The 24,676-nt window shown below is 53.8% G+C and overlaps 1 protein-coding gene across 9 annotated transcripts in view; it reads right to left on the bottom strand.

Moving 5' to 3' along the window:
• The window catches only part of LOC311422422 (protein CEPU-1), a 329,684-nt gene that overhangs the window by 113,708 nt on the left and 191,300 nt on the right, over positions 1-24,676 (bottom strand). For 4 of the 9 annotated variants that reach the window (XM_084495452.1, XM_084495451.1, XM_084495450.1 and 1 more), the window contains one exon: positions 19,388-19,472. In XM_084495452.1, coding sequence (XP_084351578.1) covers positions 19,388-19,472 — 85 coding nt within the window. Of the gene's footprint in view, positions 1-19,387; positions 20,011-20,622; positions 20,978-24,676 lie in introns of those variants that run through there. The other 5 variants (XM_084495449.1, XM_084495453.1, XM_084495455.1 and 2 more) reach the window with 4 other exon arrangements.

Raw genomic sequence — 24,676 nt, 5'->3', positions numbered from 1 at the left:
AAAAGGGAAGAATGAAACCTCTTATCCATCACTTCTGATCAAGTTATTGCCTGCGAGCACATTGCCAGCATGCTGAAGGGAGAGCCAGATAAGGATGGCTGGGATGCTGCTTCACTCTTTCTCCCCCTGATATTCTCTAACCTTTAAATGGCTTTCCAGCACGGATTGAGACAGGAATCACAAATGTCCTCAGGCCCAGGGCTAGCTTACAAAGTGGAGCCCAGCAGCCACCTTTGCAGTCCTCAACACACCCTGAGCCTTCCCCCCATGCAGGACCGAGCACAGCAGGCACCAGGGCTGGAGACGAGCCCTTTCTGCGAGGAAAGGCTCCAGGGACTATCCCACTGCACTCCGTGTCCTACGAGTGCTAAACCGGGCTGGATGGGGTGAGGGGTTACATCTGCCTCATACAATCTGCTTGAGAAAATTCTCCCATCCATTAATGCTTCATAAAAATTTCACAAGGTTCTGCTCAAGGAAGAAAAACAAACAGAGATGGTGTCGGCACCCAGGCCTTCTTTAAATCAAGCATTCTTCCTCTAATGCATTTTGCGTTTTTAATATACATAGTACCAAGCAGGAAGGCAATCAAGCACAAAGCCCACAGCTCCCAGTGCCTCCAGCTCCAGCTCTGGGTTTTTCCCTGCTCAGGATTTGCTCTCGCAGCCAGCACCAGCACGCCAGCACCCTGCTACAGGACATGGCACCAGCTCGCTGGAGAGGCTGCAAGGTGAGCATGGAAAATCCTCACCCAGACACCCCAACAAGGGCCCTGATCTACAGGAGAGATGCTCTAATCAGTTTAATCAACTTCCTCACACCAGTGCCCGGAACGGGAGCAGGATCGATGTACGGGGACCTTGAACATCTTCCGAGAGCACGGGGATCAGAGAGGGAGTGGTGAAGCTCCTGCTTTCCTAAACAGAGACAGGAGCCTCTGTACATGCCAGCATTAACAATTCCTTCATTAAAAACCAGATCCAGCCTGCTTTTCCAGGGAATTGTGTGGCGAGGCTGGGCCAGCAACAAGCGGTTTGCAATCAAATCAGCAGCAAAGGTCTGGTCTAGGCAGAGACATTTGGAAACTGGGCAGCAGGGTAAGCTCAGGACCCGTCTAATAAGTTGGGGAAAATGTCAAAGGTATTTCTGCAGCACTCATTGTCCAAAAGGTCCAGCAATCCTTTTATCCTCTCCTTGTTTGTTTGTTCTTGTGTGTTCTGTTGTTTTTTTTTTCCTGAGACCTTCCCCTTCACTGCAGAAATGTTCTGCTGCACCGTTCCCAAAAATCAGGCTTCTTCATAAACAGTATATTAAAAACCAACCCCCCAAAGAAAACTCGGCAGCTGAATACAAAACTCAGTTATTGCAGAGCTGCACAGTGACAGCTAGCAACGGGAAACAAGAACACTGAAAAGTAAGAGGAGAAAGAGTAAATAAACACAACACGGAGCAAAATATTGTGCTGAGAATTCATCAGACAATATCTAACGTCAAACGTGCATTTATATGTGATCTGTATAAGCTTAATCTATACCATATGTTAGGTATCTATTATTTCTTTTGCTTCCACCCACCCTCAAGCCTCTTTCTTAGGCAAACACGGGAGGAAGAAAGAAGTCCTTCTGCCCAAGTGACTGCAGCTGCCTTTCAGTGGAGCAGCACCCAGCGCCCACCAAGGCACCCGAGGGCCCCCTCTGCAATCCCAACACGAGCCCAGCACCTGCAGACGGGCAGGAAAAACATCAGAGCTGTCAGACAAAGCCAGGAGGGATGGCTTCTCCCAGCTATCCTCGGCCACGGCTGTTTTGACAAGCTGCCCGTGGACGTCTAGGCTGGTTAAATAAATATTGGGCCTCCCAAAGCATGGATATATACCGGGGATGAGTCAGATGAGGGGAGCTTCAGTCCCACCTCATGTTTCTCCTGCTCCTCTCTCAAACCCCCCTACGCCTCCCAGACTGAGGCCCGAGCTGCTGAGCATTAGCAAAGAGCAGCAGGAGCGAAATGCAGAAGCCAAAGAGAGAAAACCAGCAGTGAAGCCTCGCCTGCCTCCATGCCTTGCTCTGGAGAGGCTGTGAGGCTGCTTAATGGATGTCAGCTCTGTTTCCACTGAAAAAAAAAAAAATCAGTGGAAGCCTCTCAGGCAGGCAGGGCACAGCGACCCCCTCCTGCTGACTTTTCCTCTGTGCCCCTCGACGTTGGTGGGCTCAGCCAGAGGGGATGCTTGCACCCGGGGCTCCTCGGGCACGCCAGCACAGAGGAACTGGGAGCCCTCTGGGTTCCTACGGGAGCAGGAGAGGGCAGAGCACCCGTACCATAACCCCGGTGCCTCCTCTGTGTCTGCAGATGTTGGGAGCCACACAGTCTTCTGCACGAGCTCACCTCCAGCAGCTGCGTTGGCAGAGCCCCCGCTGCAGATGCATCTATAAAGGCTGCGGATGCGTTCGTAAAGATAAAACTTTCTCCCCACCAGCTTTTTCTTTTTGCTCCTGGGGGTCGTTTTTGCCTCGCTGACACAAACGGCGCTTTGCTGGCAGAGCAGGTCTGCTCCGGGTGGTCTGAACCGGAGGCTGGTTTTCCCTTACTGCTAAAGCATTTCAGCCTCTCATGCAGAAAAGATGCAGCTTGGACATTTCGTTAGCGCTAGAAGAATGCTAATGAACTCGCAGGTTGCTGTGCGAGGTGCCTAATGACAAGCCACGTCCAGAATTGCTTAGCTGAGTCTTCTGGAAGTTAGAGGGATGAGATGAAAATGGACTCAGGATCCAAAATAAAATAAAAGAAATCAAAACCCCCAAACCAACTCAAAACAAAATAAGAGAAAAGCACCAAAACGCATCTGTTCTTGCCCCATTTCTGCTTGAGGAAGTACCTGGTGCATCCCTGCAGCTTGCCAGCCAAACACCTGGCTCCAATGCCACCCTCTGATCGGTGTTAGATATTTCCTTTTTTGATCCTACAGCTTCTTCTAAATGCTTGGGTTGGGATTTATCACATCGACATGCGAGCTAGCCATTTGGACCCCATTTTATAGCAAATGGAGAGAAAAAGGCACTGCTAGGACACAATCTGTCTGACCTATTTTAGACATCTGCCTTAGACTGGGATGAATTGCACCCTAAAAAGGCCCATTGCTCTCCAGCGATTGCAAAGGGGGACTAGACAACACGCTCAGATGCAGACATCCATCATCCCAGACACCTGCAGTTACATGAGCAAGTATCCCAGATTGCTCGTGCTTTTCTGTGCTCCTACAGAAATGCTAATTGATTGAGAGCCACCCAGCCTTTGAGGGGGCTTTTTGCCGGTTCCTTTGCTTTTTGTCTCCTGGAACAGATACATTTCATCTCACCTCAGCCTGTGCTGGTCACCTACATCAAAGACAAGAGAAAGGCACCTCCAGAATGAGTCTCCCTGTCTGAAGACGGGCACCTTATGCACTCTCCAAGGGGTGTCCCACTCCCCTCTCTCTTCCCAAGGCTTGCTGAGATCAGGCATGGAAAAGCAGGGGTCTCATCCCACCCAAGGCAAAGCCCATCTCCACAAAGAAGCTTCCTACAGCACCAAAAAAAACAACCAGACCCAAGTCAAAACCACAGAGCATCCCCCGCATTGGGGAAGGGTTGGATGTGGTTCCCATCTCCCCAGCTGTCTCGGCTCTGAATAATACACCCCGATGTATTTTTAGCCCAGACTCCTACTGGAATGAGCTTATGCATTCGTTCTCTTTGCCTGCGAGCCTCTGTCTAGCAATATTCCCCAATAATTTGTGAAGTCTTCGGCCAATTTTAACTAAATTTGACAGAAGAACAGATGGCTCAAAGACATTAAGTACCTGCAAGTCTCGTACAGACAGGCAGCCAGGTACAGGAGAGGGACGCTGCAAGTGCCCCAAGGAGGGAAAGGCCACATGAAATGAGATTCAGCCTCATCCCAACCTCAGAGTCCACCCAGCACAAAGCCCTTCCAGGCGTCCCAGCCACAGGCTGCAAGTAATTTACTCCTCCTTGGACCAAAATGAAGCGAACTTGTAAGAAAGCTGGCTTCTGTGCCAGTCAGATGACGGATTTTGCATACGAAAGCAGAGCCTGTGTGACAGCTCGGAGGAAGGAGCAAAACCAGCAAGGAACAAAAGTCAGATTTCCGTGTGAGCAAAGCAGCCACATCTCTGCCTCTGCTCCAGACCTTGCTGTGCACCCAGCAGCTGGCACCAAGAAACTGCTGGAAATCTCGCACCTAGAGGACATCTCACAGCTCCTGCAGCTGAGAAAGCACCCAGCGGGAGCGCATTATTTTCGGGCACCAGCTACCAGGAGCTGCCCACCTATTCCCCGTTGATGCATCTTTTTAATGAAGGAAGATAGGTTTTTAATAAGTAAAGCCTTGCACCTTTCATAGCTGCGTGGTCATCTTATAATTTTGGGGGTGGGGTGCAAACTTCAAGAGGATCAAAGTTGAAATTCAGAACGGGGGGTAGTGGCGGGGAGGTTGGTGCAGAAATAAAGCAGCCAGCCCCAAACCTTTTGCAGAAAAAAAAAAAAAAAAAAAAGAAAAAGAAAGAAAAGAAAAAAGGAAAAAAAAAAAAAAAAAGGAAAGAAAAGAGGAACCAATTGCTTCTGTGCACACCTGCAAATGCTTCACCCTCCCATGACCACATTAACGTCAAAAGCATTTTGCAAGCTAATTAATACTCACAAATTCCCAAAGCTTAGGCAAGTACTACTGCTCCTATTGCAACATGGTGGGGGGGGGAAAGACGCAAAGAGCAGCAAAATGCCTTCACCTGAAAGGGGCAGAGGCAGGACGGAGCACGCTGCAACCCCCCATGCCCTGCTTGAGACAAAATCGGGGAGCAGAGGGGCTCGGAGCACGGGCCCACAGACCCAGGAGGGGAGGTGGGCTCCGTTTCCCCTCTCCTCCAAGCGAAGCAGCTTTGTCCACGGAGCCAGCTCCGGGTGGCGCAGCCTCTCCCGGCAGGTACAGATGGGCTCGCTGAGCGAGAGGAATCATTTGGCACGTTAGGACGACCTGGACGCAGCCGCACAACGGGCTCCTGCTCTGCTACTCCTCCGCTGCCAGGGGGTGGGCGGCGAGCTCCGGAGGACCCACACATCTGGTCCCTGCACATCTGTGCCCCCCCAGCCCACCTCGTCCCCCCCTCGCCACCCCAGCCTGGCTTGTTCGCCTCACCAAAGCCCCCCCTCGCTCTCAGACAAGGTTAATAGGGTAGAGAGAGAGCATCTGTTTATGAGAAGGTTATCAAGTGAAAGGCAGTAACGCAGTCTCCAAACCAGCTTTTCATAGCCTCTTACTTATTATTTAATTTGGCTCCGGTACGTGAAATTAGGCTAACGGCTGTTAAGTGGTTAAGGCATGCACATTGTCCATCTGCCGAGAAGGCTCCGGGCCGTTGTTCTGTTTCAAAGGCTAAGAAGGAAAAATAATATGAGAGTTGCATGCTGTTAGCTTGAGAGCTCATAAATGCATTTTCTCCCTCTTTCCCTCGCTTTTTTATTTCTTTTATCTCCAATGCTTTGCCTGTTGCAGCATTAGGAACTTCTGGAAAGCGAGCTACGGGCTTTTTTTTAATTTTTTTTTCCTCTCTCGTCATTGCTGATGTGCTTTTTTTTTCCCCACCGAAGCGAGGGGTGAGCCAGCCGGCTTCAGCAGTGCCCCAGCCACCAGCTGCTGCAGCCTGCAGATTCAGCCTAGCAAAGCGCAGCCTCCCCCAGTTGGTATCGGCAGCCCTAAGAATGAAATCTTGAGCTTTTCTGGTTCCTCCTGGCACCAGGACAGGCAGCCCGTCTCCACCACCATCACATTTTCTTCACCGTTTGCCTTACACCACAGCCTGCAGGGATCAGCCCTCCTGCCTGGTGTCCCTGCTGCATTTAATGAGCAGCTCCATGCACACAACTACGAACCCATGGTGTCCTGCACATCTGGGTGTTTTACGTGTCCCCAGTTCAGACTGAAGCTCCCTAACCCCCGAGTCCTGCATCAAGCCAATGCTCGTGTGGATTCTCAGGTGTCTCGTGCAACAGTTGAGCTCATTTCTTCACTATTTCCAACAGCTACTGGGGTCTGTCAACACCTACCCAGCCTGCCTGCTCTCATGGAAGCTGCAGAAACAACACCCAGCCCTTTGCAAAACCTGAAATCAGCTGTTTGATTCACAAAAATCTACAGAAACAGTGAAGGGGAAAGGGGACACGCAGGGGAAGAGCGATCGTCTACACCCTGCTTCCATAGATTCACAAGGAAGGTCTGAGTGACTTCCAGGGTGGTGGCTAAACTCTACAGGACGTCTGCCCAAAAATCCTTGAAGGACGATCACATAGCTACCAGGAAACATCTCTGCAATGACGCTTTTTGTTCCTTGGTTCCCAAATGCAATTAGCAGGCTCTGCTTCACTGCTGGATAGAGCCATTGCACGGCTGGACCTGGTTTTAAGAAGACTGGGTGTTGGCTGGACACTGAAGGATCCTTAAAGGGCATTGTGGGTGTTTTAAGCAATTTTTGGCTCTCTCACCTGGAAGTCCATCCTCCATGGACCGACCCTTAGCGCTTGAGACCTTTGTGGCATCAGCAGCTGGATGGAAAGCCGGGGAGGGCACCAGTGCCCCAGAGCCGTGGCTGATGGGGAGCAGTGCTCCCCACCATGAGGGATCCCCAAAACCAGCCTGGGAACTCAGGGCGCATAGAAGGAGAGAGAGCAATTTCCCAGGGAGCAGCCCCAAGGGACGCCAGGTGCTGACAAGGTGCACTGCCCTCAGGAAAGAGGCCCTTGAGCAGCAGCAAAAGAAAATAAAAATAAAAATAAAATAAAAAAATAAGCCAGCAAAAATGGGCTCTCCAAGTAAGAGGCGAGCCGTCTCTGAGCGAGAAGGGTTATTTATGGGGACGCGAGGAAGGAGAAGGCAGCTGAAGAGCATTTCTCATTTCCCTCCATTACTGCAACAACCCCACTTGAAATCCAACTTTATTTCTTCCTTCCCAAGCCAGGAACGAAAATAAAATAAACGCCACAAACAAAGCCAGCCTTCCCTCTCCTCTTAGCCTCCCGATTTTCCAGAGGTTAGCGGGGCCGGTTCAGAGCCACAGCAGGAGCAACAAGCAGCACTTGGCAGCACCGGGCGAAAAGATTAGAGCATTTACTGCTGGCCTGTCCCCCCACCTGCCCCAGGTGCCCCCGGCTCCGTTTTGGCAAAGCATCGCTTTCCTGCGGGCACCCGCGCTCTCCGCTCTCGCCATCTGCACCGGCCCCCGCTGCCTTTATCTCCGTGCCCTGCATCTCCCGGCAGGTATCCGCAGGAATTACTCTCCCCCTGCTCTGTATCCATCTCAGTTCATTAGCTGTGCACGAGGTGCATGTATATATCTAGATATATATCTAGATAGAGAGAGAGATAGCCGGTTTCCGTGCGCGCCGATGGTCGGCGTGTGCAGAATGCAAGAGGAGCCTGCTCGGGGATGGTGAGCTCTGACACTCAAAAACCCCAAATCGCCACCCAGCTCTGCAATTCAGTGCTCGTCTCCCCTCCAGCTTGCTGCTGAACCTCACCCAAAAAGCACCAGGGCATTAGGGAAGGGATGAGGCAAAAAGGAAATTAAGCCGGGGAGGAGGAAGGCGCGTTTATCACGCCGTGCGGCGCGAGGATAAAGCGGCTCCACGTTGGAACAACCACCAAAGCAAGATGCTCAGCGTATGTCCTGCAGCTCTGCACCTGCTTGCGCTGACATGATCACCGAGACAAATCAACGCGCGGCATGCAAAGCTGCCGGGGATTATGGAGAGGAGAGCGGGATTCGCGGAAACTTGCCTGGCTTCGGCCAAGCAGTGCGTAAAAACTTCGCTGGTACGGCAATCTCCATCAGGAGAGCGAGCTTCTGCAATGGTTTTATGCTGGCAAAACCTCCGCTTTGACACATTTATGCCTGCGCATCTGTGCTTTCGCCAGCACTGCTTATTCCCCTCGCAGGCTGGTATGAGATATTAAGCTATGCTAGCAGAAGTGTGACACCAGGAGAGTTTTGTATGAATAGCATATCCTGGCAAATCTGCAGGATAGAGAATATCTAAAATCAGGTTAAGGGATAAATACTGACAAGTCCTGGGAGGAGAAAAGAGACCATTCATTCAGGCGTCTAGCTCTGCACAGTCTGGGGAACTGCTGCAGTTCTCCACCCAAAACAACGACGAAGCAAATCTGCAGAGCCTGGGGTGGGCAAAGAGCAGGACACGGAGATCCCTGAGCCTCCTGCAAACCTCCCCAGGGGGTTACAGACCCTTCCCCCCGGGTGTGGGGGACCTGATGCTGAGCAGAGGGATGGTTGGCACGGCCAGGCTTGCAGGAAGCCTCCTTCGAGGAGTCCTCAGCTCTGACAGGCTGGCAGGGAGCATATGCAGGGGATGAAAGCATTGCAGCGCCGTGCTTCTGATCATCAGTGTTTTGAAGGGTTTTCTTGGCCTAGTCACCAGCAAATTTGGCAAGGCGTTTCCCAAGCACTGAGCTGGCAGTTGCAGGAAAGGGGGTGCTTTATTCCAAGACAGCGACATAAAAATCCAGGGAGCTAGCTTTGAACTAAAGCTGATGGGAGGAACATGAAAGGCAACGCTCTCCTAGGCGCGGCGGCTGCCTCTGAGACACGAGTGCAGGGGAAATTTGTGGAGATGAGGGTGATCCTGGAGGAGGGTTTCTCACAGGCTTCAGAATTTGTGCAGCCTGCAAGAGGAACTAAGGACCACAGGCTGCTTCTGTTGCCTCTATTCCCTTCGGAAAAGGAAGCTTCTACCCTCTCCTCTCCTCCCAGGGGAACAGCAAAGAGGCACTGGGTGCTTTTGGCCCCGGTGGGACTGGAAATGGCCTTGCCCTGCTGGGATGAGCAGCCTGGGTCACTACGGGGTGATGGATGGAGACGAGGGAGAGGAGGAGGGAGCTGCTGCTGCAGGCTCTGCAGAAGCAAATAGCCTCGGCGATTAAAACCGAGTGGGCAGTTGTGCATCACTCTGGATTTTCTGCCTGTTTCATCACTAGCAGTGACTCAGGAATATTCTTCATCGCCCTCAAGCGAGGATATGATCATTTTCTGCCACTTGAGATGAAGCTAATTTTACAGCAGCTTAGAGAGAGAGATGTCATGTGCCGGCTCCTGTACTGCCTGCATCACACATCAATGCAGCACGGCGAGGCTGGAGGTGCTGACTGCAGAGAGCTCAGACACCCTACACCAGGAGACAGCCTCCTGATAGCACCGTGGGTCAGGGGAGGGCGGTTTGGAGGTGCAAGGGCCCCTGAAAAATGAGAGGAGATGGGATCGAGACTTCCCGTCCAGGAAAAAGACAACAGCATCCTCTCTCCAGTCAGGCTTGTTAGGAGGAGAGGCATCCAGACTGCCCGAAGCTTTGGAATATGCTCCTAGTAGGACAAGCAAGACCAACAGGCTCCAAGGACAGATCTCCGCACTCCAATCCAACCCAGTCCCGGAGAGACTGAATTTACCGAAACCCAGGCCTAATGTGCACAGAGCCTGGGTGCCAACGTGAAAAGCATTTGTAGTGCTGCTGCCAAATTGTTCCCTGGGTGCCCCAAAGCCGGGATCCGGCTGGGCGCACCCTACCTGCGGTCCCCACAGGGCAGGGATGTGGTGGCAGAGGGACAAGCGCCACCCCCGGCACTGCAGCTGGACCGCCTGGGATCACCGAGATGGGTTTTCTCGCTCGCTGATCAGGCCATTTATTTCTTTCTGAGATGCAAAAGCTGCCTTCGCACCAGGCCCTGGCAATGCCTCGCTGGGCTCCCTGCGCAAAGCCACAGCCTCTCAGCCGCCGGCCGGCATGCGGCTCCTTGACAGCCCTGGCTCCAGGAGCTAACTGGCAGTGGTAGCTGCATTTGCAGGGGAAACGGAGCGGCACTGCCAGCTTCTAGTGACAAAAGGAGTGTTTATAACAGGCGCGGTGACAGCTGTCCGAATGCCACATTTATTTACAAAACGTTAGTTAAATTACTGACAGTTGGCGCCGCAAAGGGAAGCTGCGAGGAAGAGCTGACATCTCCCCATCTCCCGGCCCCGCGAGGTCCCAGCCTCACCTCGCTGCCTCCAGAAGCCCTCTGTCCCCAGGACACCTCCCCTCAGCAATGTCCCCTCCTCCCCAGGTCACCACAGGGGGCACGGCACAGCTCCCAGTGACCAACCAAGGTCATAAAAATCAGAGAATGGGTTGGGTCGGAAGGGCCCTTAAAGCCCATCTAATTCCAACCCCATGCCATGGGCAGGGACACCTCCCACCAGCCCACATTGCTCAAATCCCCATCCAGCCTGGCCTTGGTCCTAGCAGGGTGGCTGGAGCTCCTACGTGATGCCCACCCATTGAGATTTTGGCACTCCTAGATGGACCAGGAGGACATTTATCGCCCCACGACCATGGCCTGCTGTTGGGACTCCCTAGGGCAGTGCCACTGGAACAGGCAGAGGGCACCGAGCTGATCCAGGTGGGCCTCTCGCACCCAACGTGTCACACATGCTGCTTCCAGACACATTAACGTGCCTGGGCTGGAAGCCCCACGTCTTGCTAAACAACATCAACAGCCTGCACGCTGCTGGCTTCGAACCAGGTTGCAGCTGCCGTCCTCCACCAGCCAAGGACAAGCAGAGAAATTTAGGAGATGCAGCTGATGTGCACGGGTGAAGGCATCTCCCCCGAACATCCATCTCCGTGACAAAGCAGTCACGACCCACGAGGGGATTTTGGCCTTATAACCAGGTCCTGCCATGGCACAGAGCATAAACATCTTTAAACATCCCCTCTGAGAGGGGATTCTGGTCTTCTTTCAATCTCCCAAGTACACACACGTCAAGGGTATCGGACACATTTTGCTCCTCATGGTTGCAGAGAGCTAAATCACATCCCATGTACACCACCAAGGTGCTTTGGAGCACCGCACCCAAACTGCTCCCTCCCCACACAACACAACATTTTGCCAACTTGTACGCTGCACGAGTTTGCTGAGCAAACAGGGTCACAACATGCATTGGACAGCCTGAAATTCAGCCTCGGAGAGCCGATACTCAACAGAAACCGTGTTCGAGCCGAGCAGAACAGCTCCCACAACTAGAAGGAAGCAATAGGAAGGACATAGTAAGAGAGAAAAAAATTGATTTCAAAACATAAAGCTGCAGAGGTGGGCAGGAAAAGATGTTTTGCAGCTCAAGGGAAACCGATTCCAGGAATTTTTCCCTTCTGAGACTGAATGAAGTCAAAATTACACTATTTCCCATAAGACGCTCTAAATCCCTAAATCTTGCTTCAGCTGAATCAAAATGTTTCTTGTGAAATTTGACAAGATACTTCAATGAACTCAAACCCTGACTAAAAGAAAAACATTCTTCCTTCAACCAAATCCAAATCTGCCCTTTTCCCAACAAGAAAATTCTAAAATAAACATTTTCCAGTCAAGGTGCGCAAGAAAGAAATAGATCTGTCTTCCTACCAGAAAAAATATATATATATGTTTCTTTCTTGTAAAAAGATCTTTTTCAGAATATGTATATATATATATATATATATTTTTTTTTTTTTCTTACGTAACAAACTCTAACTTCAGTGTGAGATTTTCACATAACAGTACAAGAGGCAGGTGCCAGCTCACACCGAACGCCAATGCGAGATGAGCTTCAGACCTTCAGAGACCTGGAAAACACTTGCTCAAGTTTTCACCTAGGTTGCTCCTCCTTTGAAGTCAAGACCTTGGTATTGGATTGTAGCAGAAGAACAGAAATGTAATAAAGATTATCCTGGAATAAAGCCCCTCACCTATAATATACTGAATTTGGGTGACTTAAGGGTAAGAACCCAAATGTGACCTCAAATGTCAGTGCTGTGCCTACCCGTAGGTCCAAACCACCTACAGATTTGGGAGCGACTCTAAACCTGGAGCTGCCCTGCTCTTCCTCCATACCTCTGAGGATTTGTTTTGGCCAACAGCTCTCCACTGTGCTCGAACTTAAGTACCCTGGTTTTGCTGAAGAGCAAATGTGATGCTGGGAAAATAATGGTCACACCATGAGAAAAAAAAAGAAAAAAAAAGAAAAAAAAATCAGACTCAAAAATCCAATGTTTGGATCATGTCTGGGGCTCTGCATGTGTCTGATAAAACAGATGCAGGTGTCACAGCCATTTCTGGTTGCAGAGCCGGTCAAAATCTCCCATCTCTGGGAGAAAAAAAAAAAAGCCAACAAAAAACCTGTGATATTTCACCAGCTGCTCGTGTTGGAAGGTGGTTTTATTCCTTATTTACTCTGTCCTCATTGACATGCAGAGCTGGACTCGCACGTCTCCCGTTTGACCCTCGGTGTCCTTTCCGACGCGGCACCCTCCCCGGGGTGTCCCCACCTCACCCCCCCGCACCCCGTCCCCACCCCACTGACCCCCTTTTCTCCTCCCGGGGGGAATCCAGCTGCAGAGACCCCTTTGCCTTTGGGCTTCCCGTAGCCACCCGCCTGCTCTCCCATCTCCTCTCTTTGCATATAAACTATCGACTGCCTTCCAGCATGCCTGCTGCTTGGGCAGAGCCAACACCGCTAATTGCCGGCTGAAGAATCCTTACTTAAGGCGAGATTTTTAATATACTAATGATTAAGGCGCGCTTGGCATTTCAGCAGACGCTGCTGCGCCCAGACAGCTAAGCCCGCTTCTCAGACTTTGGCGGCTCCTTCGCAGCCTTGCACCTCCGAAAAGCAAACCCAAGGGGAGCAGAAGGTATTTCACATTCGCCTTGCAAAGGTGCCGCATGCAACAAAGAGCAAACTGTTTCTGCTGGGAGAGGGCTCTCCGCATTGCTATTCCGCACACGGCGCCGTAACAGTTTGCATATTGTAGCAAGACTCAAACGCTGTCTTCCGACCCGATCCACACTCCATTACAGTTAGGATAAAGACTCGTGGTGACATTAATGAGCACTGGATCGGCCCCTTTGTCGGCATAAATCTCCCGACTGCATTGGTGGGATCGCGTTTTCCCATTTGCTCGTTTGTTTGGCACTGTGTTCTCATTACAATTTCTATTAGCCCGTTCTCCCACTGATGTGGCCGTAGATTAATTCCTTCCTATTTTCCCCCCTTTCCTCCTAGAGGAAAATAAGGGCCTCTGAGCTCGAATACCATAAACAGGAACGGGCAGGGTGTGGAAGGAGCGAAGGACAGCCCTGCTAGACCAAAAAGCTTTTTCCAGCCCAATAACTTGGAGCAACTGCTCTGAAGCCAGCAGAAGAAGCAGTGCCTTAGGCAAGCACCCACATCCCCAAGCCCTACCCCAACCTAAAGACTATCCACCCACTGGAAAGCCCTACAACACCACAGCCACACACCACAAACCCCACACCAACAACTCCCCAGTGCCTACGACTGAAAAACATTCGCAGCAGCTCCCAGCAGGAGCAGGACACCACTGCCCATCTGTGGTGCCCTCCAGGAGGACACATTTTCTTTCCAGAGGGACGCATCCTGCCACAAAAAGACTGCAGAGCAAGCAGATGACTCATGGAGCCGGGGAGAGGAAACGTTGCAATTGCTGCACGCAAATACAGGCATTTATAGGACCTAGGAGGGCACCTAACACCACGTGAGGTGGTGATGGCAGGGCTAAGAACTGAACCTCCATTTCATAACCCTGCCTTAGCGACTAGAAGTGCCACCCCAGCAATTTTCCACTGGCCAGCCCTCAGTCCCCTCGGTCCCACCAGCCCTTCCCATCTCCGAGGGGTGCAGGGTGCAAGCCTGGTGGATTTGCATCTTTCCAGAGCTGGTAGGCTGGAGGCACTCAGCTCCACGGTGGAGATGACAGCTCCAGAAACGCAGGAGGTGACCCCAGCCCAGCAAGTGCCACCAAACTACAGGCAGCAGTTCCACCAGGAGAGCTATAAAGGGAAACCCTCCTCTGGCACAGCAATCAGGAGCTTGTCTCATCTCAGATGGAAATTGCACTCGGGGAAAAAAAAAAAAAATCCATGCATATGACAATTTTTTTTTTTCCACTTTAAGCTGATTCCATCTCGGAGATGGGGGAGAGGTGGCTAAGATTTGCTGACATGTCACTTTAGCAATAAACTCCTCTTTCAGAAACGTGCCAGCGCAAGCAAAGCCATCGACTCGCCAGGCGCAAACACCGCGTGTGGGTGCGCAGGGGGTGCTGCAGCCCCGTGCTGGAGGCTCGCAGAGAGGAAACCCTCACCACGAAGGAGCATCCAGCAGCTCCAGGAGGAGAGGGGCAGGGTGAAGTGGCACTGGGCTGCACAGCGAGCAGCTGCTCAAATCCTAACCCTCTGCACTGCTTGTGTTTGTGCCGAGTTCCTGAGCGTGGATGCAGAACGTGCACACATCTGTTTTAACATGGGAGGGGTGACCACAGCCCTGAATTTATTCCCTAACCCTCAGGAACCAAAGCAGAGAGGTTTGCAGGAGAAGATGATCTTATCAGACACCGAAGAAGACAGGGGAAAAACCTTCTGTTGTTAATGTAGTAGTCAGTGGCTTAGCTCCATCCTTACCCCATGCGCTGGGGGCTGGTCCCAGCCCAGCCCACGCTCTCCCAAGTCCCTCACTGCTCAGAAACCAGCAAAGTAATCGCACCTCAGCCTCTGCAATCAGAGCCCAGGCCATGGCCCTGCCTCACCTGGGCTTTGGGAGCAGGCAGGGAAGCTCCTGGGCTTCAGTCTTTATAGGCCCTCATTAAATAGCAGCAGCAGAACAAAAGATGCAGCAGGTACCGAAACTGGAGAACATCAGAACAAGGCGGGGTTGGAGCTGGATGATCCTTAAGGTCCCTTCCAAGCCACTCCACGCCCATTCAAGCCACTCTATGGGGTGAATATTTCATGGGAGCAGCGTGCCATGGGGCTGAGCCCTGGGGAGGAACACGAACCAGCAGTGAGGGGGCTGTACAAGTGCATGGGAGCACCACAAGGAATGGGGAACAGCTCGGGGTGCCCTTGGGATGCTATGTATGGGACAGGGCTGGACAAGCATCGTCCCTTTGGCAGGGTTATGGCAGCCCCCATCACCATCAAAAGGCACTGGGAGCCTTGAGGAAAACAGGCAGAGAGCCACAAGCCACCAAATAAGTTTTATAATGAGCACCAGACCATTTTATACAGCCCCTACTCTGCATTTGGACCTGTCTTGCTTTCCTTACCTGCACCAAAAGCCCAGCCCCACCCTGCTCCCAGGCAGCACACACCGCTAACTCACGGATGCACAACCTGAAGCCCAGTCCCCCAGCTCTGGCAGGCTCTTCCCTGCTCATCGACTGCAAAACCACGACGGCAGCTGACCAAAACCTCAGCCGAGGGCTGCCACGGCTCCAGCAGGGAGCCAGCAGGGACCCCACAAACCAGCCCTGTTGGTCACATTGCACAAAAACACGAATTCCCATGGGTAAAAGGAGTAAGATGGAGCAGCACAGAGCCGCAGAAAGCAGACCCATTTCTGAGTAAGATCCCTTTCTGCTTCGCAAACAGGCAGTTTCTGTTTGTATCCATGAAAGTCAAACAAACACGCTTGATTTTGTTTTGTTTCACGGCCAAGTTATCATTTCTCGAAAATTACTTCAAGAGCACAACAGGGGCAAAATACATTTGCAAAGCAGGCTTGGGTAAAACACTGCAGAGATTAGTGGCAGATCGCACGGCATTTTTCAAAGCCTGAGTGGAAACCACAGGAAACATCGGGGTTAAAAAAGAAAAAAAAGCTTCGTTTCACGTTAAACTCAGATTTGACTTTTCCAATTAGAATCAAAGAGGGAGCAAATAAAGCCAAGAAAGCCAGGGGCGATGTGGAGAGGAGCCGAGGAAATAAGTGGTCCTCGCCCTCCGGTGGGATCTGCACGGCACCCACTCAGGGCACCGGTGAATTTGGGGGGATGCCGTGCCAGGGCATGCTGATGGCATCGTCAGAGCCTCGCAGTGGAAAGCGCTGACTGCTGCCAATTAAAGCGAAATCGTAATCAAGGCATTTGTTTTGGTGCTAAGAGAACTCCTCCAAGGGTCTCAGAAACGCCTGGGTTCGGTTCCAGCGCTGGATGGGGCTGCAAACAGTGCAGTCCCATCCTGGAGAGGGCAGGCACCGGCTGGGAGCTGTGGGGTTGCAGGGAGAGGAGATGGACCCCGTCCTCAGGTGGGAGGAACACAAACAGCTCTGACCTATCCCAGCCTCTGCTCGAGTCCTAAGCGTAACCCCAAAAGCAGGAGGAGCCTCAGCTCAGAGAGCAATGCACCATCAGTAAAAAAAACCTCAGCTGTGGGACCCAGCATCCCCCGACCCTTTTCCTATCCCTGCAGGTTTTGCTGCTTCCAGGAGCGAATCCAGCGCCTCCAGCCCCAGACTCCAGCTCCATCCCTAGCTGTAACCAGGGGTTTCAATTTAATTATGACCTACACTGCTGGTACCAAAGCACGGCACAGCAGACATCCTAAAACAGAAGGAAACACCTGAACACCTCCAGTCCTGCACTGACTCCCAGTTGTAGCACCTGCTGTGATCCATCCCTGGAGCTAAACGAGCACAGGGCAGCACGTCTGCCTGGTGACCCCTCTTCTGCATCCCCGGAGCCTGTGGGATCTGGCAGCAAGAGGGTTCCCAAACATCACTGCCCCCAAACTGCCCCAGCCCCAACCACAGCACCTGCAGCCACACGCCCCAGCGGCTGCGCAACACGGCGATGTGAAACCCGGTTACACAAGAGCCACGGAGCAGTGCCCGTGCCCTTTAGAACAGACGTTAGGGCTGGGCAGGGGAGCACAAAGCAATTAACCAGCGCCAGTCCTTGGGGTGCAGCCCTCAGCACACGCCTCAGCTCGCACAGCGCTTCGCTCTGCCCTGGCACCTCGAACCGAGGGCGTTGTGGGGTCCCTGGCACCCCGCCACCACTGACGGAGTAACCTACTTGCAGCTCGCCCAAAGAGGGACTTGTAGAGAAGCCGCTATGTTTTTTCAGCTTGCTTTTCCTTTTGTCAGCTGGGGAAAAGAAAAAGAAAAAAAAAAAAGCACAAGAAGGGACCTCCAGAGACATATGCTTCCTTCCAAGTCCTTGGCTGTACCTCGCCATCTTCCCACCCTGCATGGAAACGAGTGGGAAGAGAGGAGGGATGTTTATCCCCGCCTCGTGCACGCTTCCAGCTTCACCCCCTGCCTGCCACCCTGCTGGGGTCGCTGGTGGGTGCTGAGGGCAGCAGCCGGAGCCTCTCGGAGCAGCATTGCTATTCCGACCAAGTGAACTCCCCACCAGCACATCGATCACTACGCCGGGAGCTGGGCTGGGAGGGGAGCAGGGAGGAAGATTCACGCTCCCTTGATTTCCTCGGCTGGAAGCGTGCGTTTTTCACGTGCTCGGCTCCTCACGGAGCCTGCAGGGACTGGGACCTACGTGGGCACGCAGCACGCTGGACCCACAGCTCCTGGTCATCCCCACCTTAGACCAGAAGGAAAAATAAAACAGCACCTGCTACTGCAAAATGCGATCCTCCACCTCGCCAGCTCCCCAACTGAAGCAAGGAGCTGGCAGCAGCAGCACACCATAATTTCCAAGAACAACGCCTGCTCCAAGGGGCAGGGCGCTGGGAATGTCACCAGCACTGTTTGCAAACCCCAAAGCCCACGTGCAGGACTCCCAAGCCTGTCTCTTGGGGCACACTCGTGCCCAGGTGCCTGCACAGGGACACGGACATCCATCGCCACCAGCCAGGTCCCCAGCCGAGCTCGGACACACGCTGCAGCCCCAGGGCGATGCCGAGCTGCCGCCCTCCCTCCCCAGGGCTGCCTCCCGAAGCAGGTGCAGGATTTGTCACCCGTTTGTCACCCAAAAGGCCTCGCCGAGGACGAGGGAAGCATCTCTGCTGCTGACTCACCCCGGCCTCCCTTTGTTCTCTGCGGACACCAGGCGAGTGCCCGGTGCGTCAGCACGCACGCTGCACGTGGGGAGAGGGCTGAGTGGGGCCGTGGTGGCACAGTCAGGGCCACAAACCCCAAAGCACTTCTCCTCCTCCTCCTCCCAGGGAGTTTTCAGGGAGCTCATTCTTGTGCTACCCTGCTACTGCCACCCTCCTGCAGATTTTGCTGCCCAGACCACCCCTAACACAAAATCGTCCCTCTTTGACGCCCCCATTGCAAGACCTATAGGGTTTTTAATGCTTAGGAGAGCCCAAATAATTTGGGGAGGAAAAGGGGTGTTTTATTTTAGCCAAAAATCATAGGGTGCACTCTGATTTAAGACACCCTGTCCTCCTCCCTCACGCACCAGTTTCCCAGCCTCTTGGTCCAGCTGTGCCAGGACACAAGACAAAACCAGAGACAGCCACCTGGCCGCTCCATCCCTTCCTCCCAGGAAGGTGCAGGGGCTGCAGGGACGAGAGGCTGGGCTGCAAGCAGCAGGATTCACTTTTTGGGGGCCAAACTGAACCCCTGGGTTAAATCCTTCCACCCTGCCAGAAGGGCGCTGGCTTAGAAACCTCCCTGGGGTTTTTAAGGCAGGGTTTTTGCCCTGGCTTGGCCCTGCTCCACTCGCTGGCGTAGGGCAGGAGCGCAGCTCCCATGCACACACCCAGATGTGAGCGTGTCACCTACACACAGCGCTGCCACCAAAGTCCCTCCCGAGCAAACTCGAGTTGTAAGCGCTGCAAAATTTAAAAACAGCTTTTTATTTATAACGCTGCTACCAAACAGCCTGGCCAGCACCTCCTGGAGGACTGCACCCACCTGCTGCCGGGACAGGTACCTGGGCGCAGCACATCCCAGGGGCTAAACTGATCAAAATCAGCCCCTGCACCCCTCAGGCTGTGGCTGCAGGCAGGACCTCGGCACAGGGCGCAAACCCCAGCCCCACATCTCCCCCCACCCCAAAGAGGGCATGCCAGCAGGTAGCAGCACCCCCCTGCCTTTGGAGCAGGGAGATATTTAAGGGAGATATTCCACCCTTCATCACAGCGGATCCAGACACGAGGAAAGAGGCACAAAACCCCTCCGGGATTTCCACAACTCCAGCGGTGATGCATACCAGCGCCGCACCCCTGCGGAGCCCCCCTTGCCGGCACACCCCACACCAGGACCCCGCAGCCACAGCAGGGGGACCACAAAGAAACCAAGCTCCAACCCCGCAGTAACTTTCCCAGTGAGGACTGGGGGGTGCTGAGCCAACGCCAGCTGTGCCCCCCTCCCTCAAACCCAGCACCCAAATCTCCGTTCTGTCTCGCTGCCCGTCCTGCACCGCCAGCCGACGGGATGCGTCCCCCGCGGGGAAACTGAGGCACGTCCCCGAAGGCACCGACCGCGCCCCGCGCTGCACGACCCCCCCAGATCCCCCCTTCCCCCAAAAGGCAGAAAGGCAGCGGCTCCTACCTGAGCGTGGCACTCTCCCCTTGCCGCACAGTCACGTTGTCCATAGCTTTGGGGAAGGTGGCATCTCCGCTGCGCACGGGCACTCCTGCGGGCACAAGGAAGAGCAGCCTGAGACAGAGGACGACTAGGCACCTCCAGGGCAGGGCTAAGCACCCACCGACCCCCATCCTGGGCAGCAGGGACTTTTCCACCAGGCAAAAAACACACCCGACAAGGCCACCAGGAGCGAAAAGGGGGGAGAGGAGGGAGGGGGTGCGTGTGTGTGGGGACGGGGGGGAGCAAAACCACCGGGGCAGGCGCGGAGGCGAGCGATGCGGAGCTCCACGGAGATCAGGAGAGCCCCTGGAAAGGCAGCCTGCGAGCACTGAGCCTGCCGAGCGGCATCCGGAGGGAGTCCCCAGTATCCTTGGGTGAGGGAGGAGGACGGGAGGGCCGGGGGGAGGAGGAAGAGGAGGAGGAGAAGTGGCAAAGGTGCTGGACGCTGGGCGAGCCGGCTCTTCCCGGGAAGCAGTCCGAGGCTCACTTGGGCAAGGAGGTGCCGGGAGCCGCCCGGCTGCGCCACGCTCCCGCCCCGCACACGCACACTTGTCCCGAGTTCACGGCTCCCCGAGCGGGGGCAGTCCGAAAATAAACAAAAACACCAAAAAAAAAAGCAACAAACACCAAAAAGAAAAATCCACCAAAAAATATATATATATATTAAAAAAGCCAGAAAAAACACCACCCCTGGAGCGAGCTAACAAACAGGTCCGGACGCAAAAAAAAAAAAATAAAAGGCACAGCGGGCAAAGGGCTCCGAGGTGCCCAGCAGTTCCTCCTCTCCTCCAGCCCCACCGCCGGCTCCCAAAAGCAGGCTGCTCCGGGCGGGATGCAGGGTGTGGGGACGATGCTGGGATGATGCTGGGAGCTGCGGGATGATGCCGGGAGCTCCGGGACGATGTCTCAGCGCAGAAGCGGGGTGGCCGGCGGGGCGCGGGCGAGCGGCAGCATCCCAGCCCCGTTGGCGCGGCTGGCCGCGAGCATCCCTGCGCGGCAGGCAGGCTCAGGCTGACTGCCCGGGGTTGTCATGGCAGCGGCTCCATCGCTGACCGCCACTTTGGCTCCCGCACACCCGCACGCACCCCGCACCGCACCGCACGCAGGCAGCGGCAGCAGCGCGCCTGGCAGGCGAAGGACGCCCGCTTTAACCCCCAACGCACCGCGCGCCTCTCCCCTCGCCTCCCCGCCGTGCTTACCTGCGGCCGGCACCGAGCCACCTCTGACATTTTGCCCTCCTCGACCTCCTCGCCTGCCCCTCCCCGGGCTGCAAAGCCCCTCTGCAGGAGGGGAAACTGAGGCACGGGACAATTCTCCCCGTTATCGGGGGGGGCAGCGAGTGCCCTCCCGGTCCCCGCACCTCACAGAGGCACAGCGTGAGTGTAGGTGGTGAATTCCTCCCCAGCTGCACGCACGGTCCCCCAGTACTTTTTATCAGCTCATAATTTAACAAATAGCACGTTTGCTTATGCCTGGCAATTCCTCCTTCCCCCCGCTAGCAGCTAACACCTTCATGTTTCCAGGCACAGTTTCGTGCTGGTGCAAGGTGCCGGGGAGCCAGCCTCGGAGCACAAAGTCCTGGAGCCTCTGAGCAAGTGCAGAGCCAGCAGCCGAGACACGGCTTCGCCTTCAGCTAAAATCCTCCGCTGCTGGACCCCTGCCCCGGGCTGCTCCTGCCTTTTGGGATGGTCGAGAAGAAATTTGGGGTGCTGCACCCCAATGCTGCCAGGCCTCCCCCACCCGCTGTCCCCACGGGTTTCTCCACATGGGACCTTATCCCAAAGTCCTGCCTCCCCCCGTGCCTCACCACAGCATCACACAGCACCAATAATTTATTTTTTTTTCCTTCAAATCGCTGCCAACCTGAGCGGGATTCAAATGGGTGACCTAGATGTGAAAGGATCCGTAGCCCGTTACTAATCCCCGGAGCCTCCGAATCCCCTGTAAACTACCACTTAATTCACTAACTGTGCTATTTAATCTCGACAACATTATGAGCTGTGCCGGGCAGAGGAAACACTCCATCAAACGGAGCTTTATTATTATGGTGCGTGCCGATAGGTCATACGAGAAGGGGATCGCTTCGCGAGTCCCTCTTGACTTCTCCCTCTCCTGAAGGCTCTGCTCTTCGAATTTGGCACAGGTGGGATGTGCTGCCTCCAGCCTTCCCCTCTCTGCTCCCCGGCTCTTGGCAGGGGGAGCTGAGCCCTGCAGCTGCCTCTGCCCGTGGCAGGGAGGGACAAACGCCTGCTTTGGGTTCAGGAGGGGTTTAGTGTGTGAGCCGCAGACCCCCTGGGGCCACAAGCTCCATGCCAGAGCTCTCCGAGACCGCAAGGTCATCCATCATCGGATGAAACCCCTTGTGCAGGATCGCGTTTCCCTTAGACCAGGCAATTTTCAGGGATGCACGAAGTGGTGAGGAACAGAAGGAGCTGCTTTTGCCAATTGCTGCAGCACCCCGGCAGGATGGGGATCCCCCTGTGAGCTGCTGGGGAACGCCCTCGAGCACAGGACCCCACAAAACCATCACTCATCACTCCAGAGCTTGCTCCCCATGCAAAGCTGGGCTTCTTATCAAAAGCAGAGGGCTCCCAAAAACCCCTCCAGTTAACCTCCTAACACCATAGCCGGGCCCAGATCACCAGGAACATCTGAAATGTGGAGGGAAGGACCTGGCTGTGCTTGGTGCAGTGGGTTTGGGGCGACTTCCAGACATCCCAGCCCCGATTAACCCCCCGCTATGAAGGGAGGCAGCTCCTGCCGAGGAGCTCCAGCCCATGCAAGGGCTGGATTTGGCTCAGTGTGAGGAAATCACGGGCGTTATTTGAACATCCCAAGGAATTTAAACCCAGCATCGCTGGCTCCTGCTCCCTAAAGCCCAGCAGAATCCTTGGGCTGTCTCCTCAGCTCCATTCTCCCTCTCTTGCATACATCCAATGTACATATAAATCAGCCTGTCACAGTTCGTCTCTCTTCTGACAGCTGTAATTGCTTCAGACTTTAAAAATATCTATAGACAATAAACACAACACACGAAAACGGCAAAGAGAAAACGAAATCAAGATTCCTTTCAATAATTCAGTTGCTCCAGCAGCGGAGGAGCCAGCAACTGAGTCCAGCTGTGAAGGTTCAGTAGCAAGAGAAAGGGAGCTTTGTAGCCTCCTCTGGGGATGAGAGAGCCTTTTTTCCTTCGCTGGTTTTTGACCACAGACAGCAGCAGAGCCTGCCATACACGGGCTAAGATGCTTGCAAAGCAGCACCTAGCTGAGCACGAAACGCGGCCCCTTGCTTTCAGCTCCCTCGCTTTCTTCCCGCTCAGATAAAAGTCTTTTTTTTTTTTTTTTTTTTTTTTTTCCTCCCCTTCGTGAGCAACAGGCGGGAGACAAGCGGAACGCGCACAGCACACACACGGCCTCTCTGCGCAGATTTCTCGCCGCGTCTCCTCCTTCCCAGCAAGGCTAAAGGCCCCCCTCTCCTGGCAGAGACCATAAACAGGGCAGCGGAGGAAGGAAAGCATCGCCTGGGGACCACGCTCGGAGGGCGGCGGGGGCACGGAGCCAGGCAGAACCATTTTCAGCAGATATTTACACAATTTTCGAGGAGATTGGACGGGGAGATGCTCGGCAGGGCCAATTCGCAGCGACTCCTGGAAATGTCTCTCTGCCCTTTGCTGCTGCAGCTGGGGCCCTCGCACGAGGCCGATTTCAGGTAGAATAGGGCCCAAAATGCCCCCAGGGGAAAAATTGCCCCTCCTGGGCCAGTGTCTGCTGCAAGGAGCCAGCTTCCTTGGCACGGCCCAGGAGCCTCCAAGCAAACGCTGCCCAAACTCCCGGCTTTTGAGCAAAACCAGAGAACCAAACCCAGGAGCCTCATCTGCAGATCCGAGCAGTCCCAGAGGCCAATATCCAGATGCAAAGCTGCAGCCAACATTCCCTCATCAATTGAAATAACCCAATTGTCACGTTTTTTCCAGCCTCCTCAGAAACGCCTAGCAGCGCTCCAGCATCTATTTTACGTGTAGCTGCTTGCAGGGAAGGATGATTGATCCCCACACACCACCCCTGCCTGTATACCTGCCAACGAGCCTATATCCATACAATCCCACACCTCCCAGCACCGAAACATTTCATTCCTCGAAGAAAAAAAAAAAAAAAAAAGAAAAAACGACTTCCAATAAGTAGGTCATAGCAAGGCAATTTGTACAGCCAGATTTTGCTTTTAATTCCTTTTTTCCTTTTCACGAAGCTGATAGATGGCAATCTATAACCCCAAAGTAGAAATTTATTTTTAATCTGAAATTGCCAAATATGATCAGAAACATAATTTATGCTCCGGCCGCTCTCGTTCCTTCGTAATGAAAACACCATTTCCAAACCCCCACCCGTGCTATCGCGCACATTATTCCTCAATAAGCCCAGAGTTGCAAAAAGTGCCGTAATTCTCTGGGCATTAGTCAGGTGAATGACACATGGCTCTGGGGGAGCTTTTCCTGGATAACCCCCAGCCCTCAGTGCCTGCGACCATTCACCAAGGCACAAAGGCCGTGGGCCCTGCTCTGCTTCCACCCTGACTCATTTATCCCCTTGTTAACACTGGCCCCAATTAAGGAAGGATGATTGAGAGCCTTACTTGGCTGGAGCCATTTTGAGCCCTTCTCACCCCAAAGGCATTTCTGAGCCAAGCAGTGAAATCGCCCATTTGGGGACATTTCTGGGCCATTTTTCTGAACGTGAGGAGTGTCCCCGCGGGCACTCAGACCACAGCAGGCACAGGCTGGGTTGCAGATGGCTAAAAGCTGTCCCCAGCACCTGCTCCTTGCTTTTTCTTTTTGCCCAGACATCTCCAACCTGTTGCAGCACCATCAGAAGCCAGCAGTGGCCACAGTAACCGGGTTTAAAACAGCCCAGGTTGCTGTAACGTCCCCGCTAACAATGCTGTTAATATTTCACTGGCATTTACCTGACCTCGCAGTAACCGTACCTAGCAAAGGATTCGCCTCCCTGCAGCACAGCAAGAGGCAACCCAGAACGTATGTACCACCTGAGGAAGAGGAAGGTGGCTGGGGCAGGAGGAAGACCTCAGCACGAGCTGCCACAACACCCTGCAGCATCACTGTCATGCCTTGGGATAAACCACAGCAACCTTGAGGATGCTCTGGTTTGCATTGCAGATGGGCCAGGCAGCACTGCGGCTCGGGAGGGGACACACAGCGGTCCCCACGGCCTGTTTTTTTCCTTCAGGATTGCTCTTTTC

The sequence above is a fragment of the Aythya ferina genome (assembly GCF_964211825.1).
Source record: "Aythya ferina genome assembly, chromosome: 22".
In the NCBI taxonomy this organism is placed as follows: domain Eukaryota; kingdom Metazoa; phylum Chordata; class Aves; order Anseriformes; family Anatidae; genus Aythya; species Aythya ferina.
This window is presented reverse-complemented; position numbering and strand designations above follow the sequence as displayed.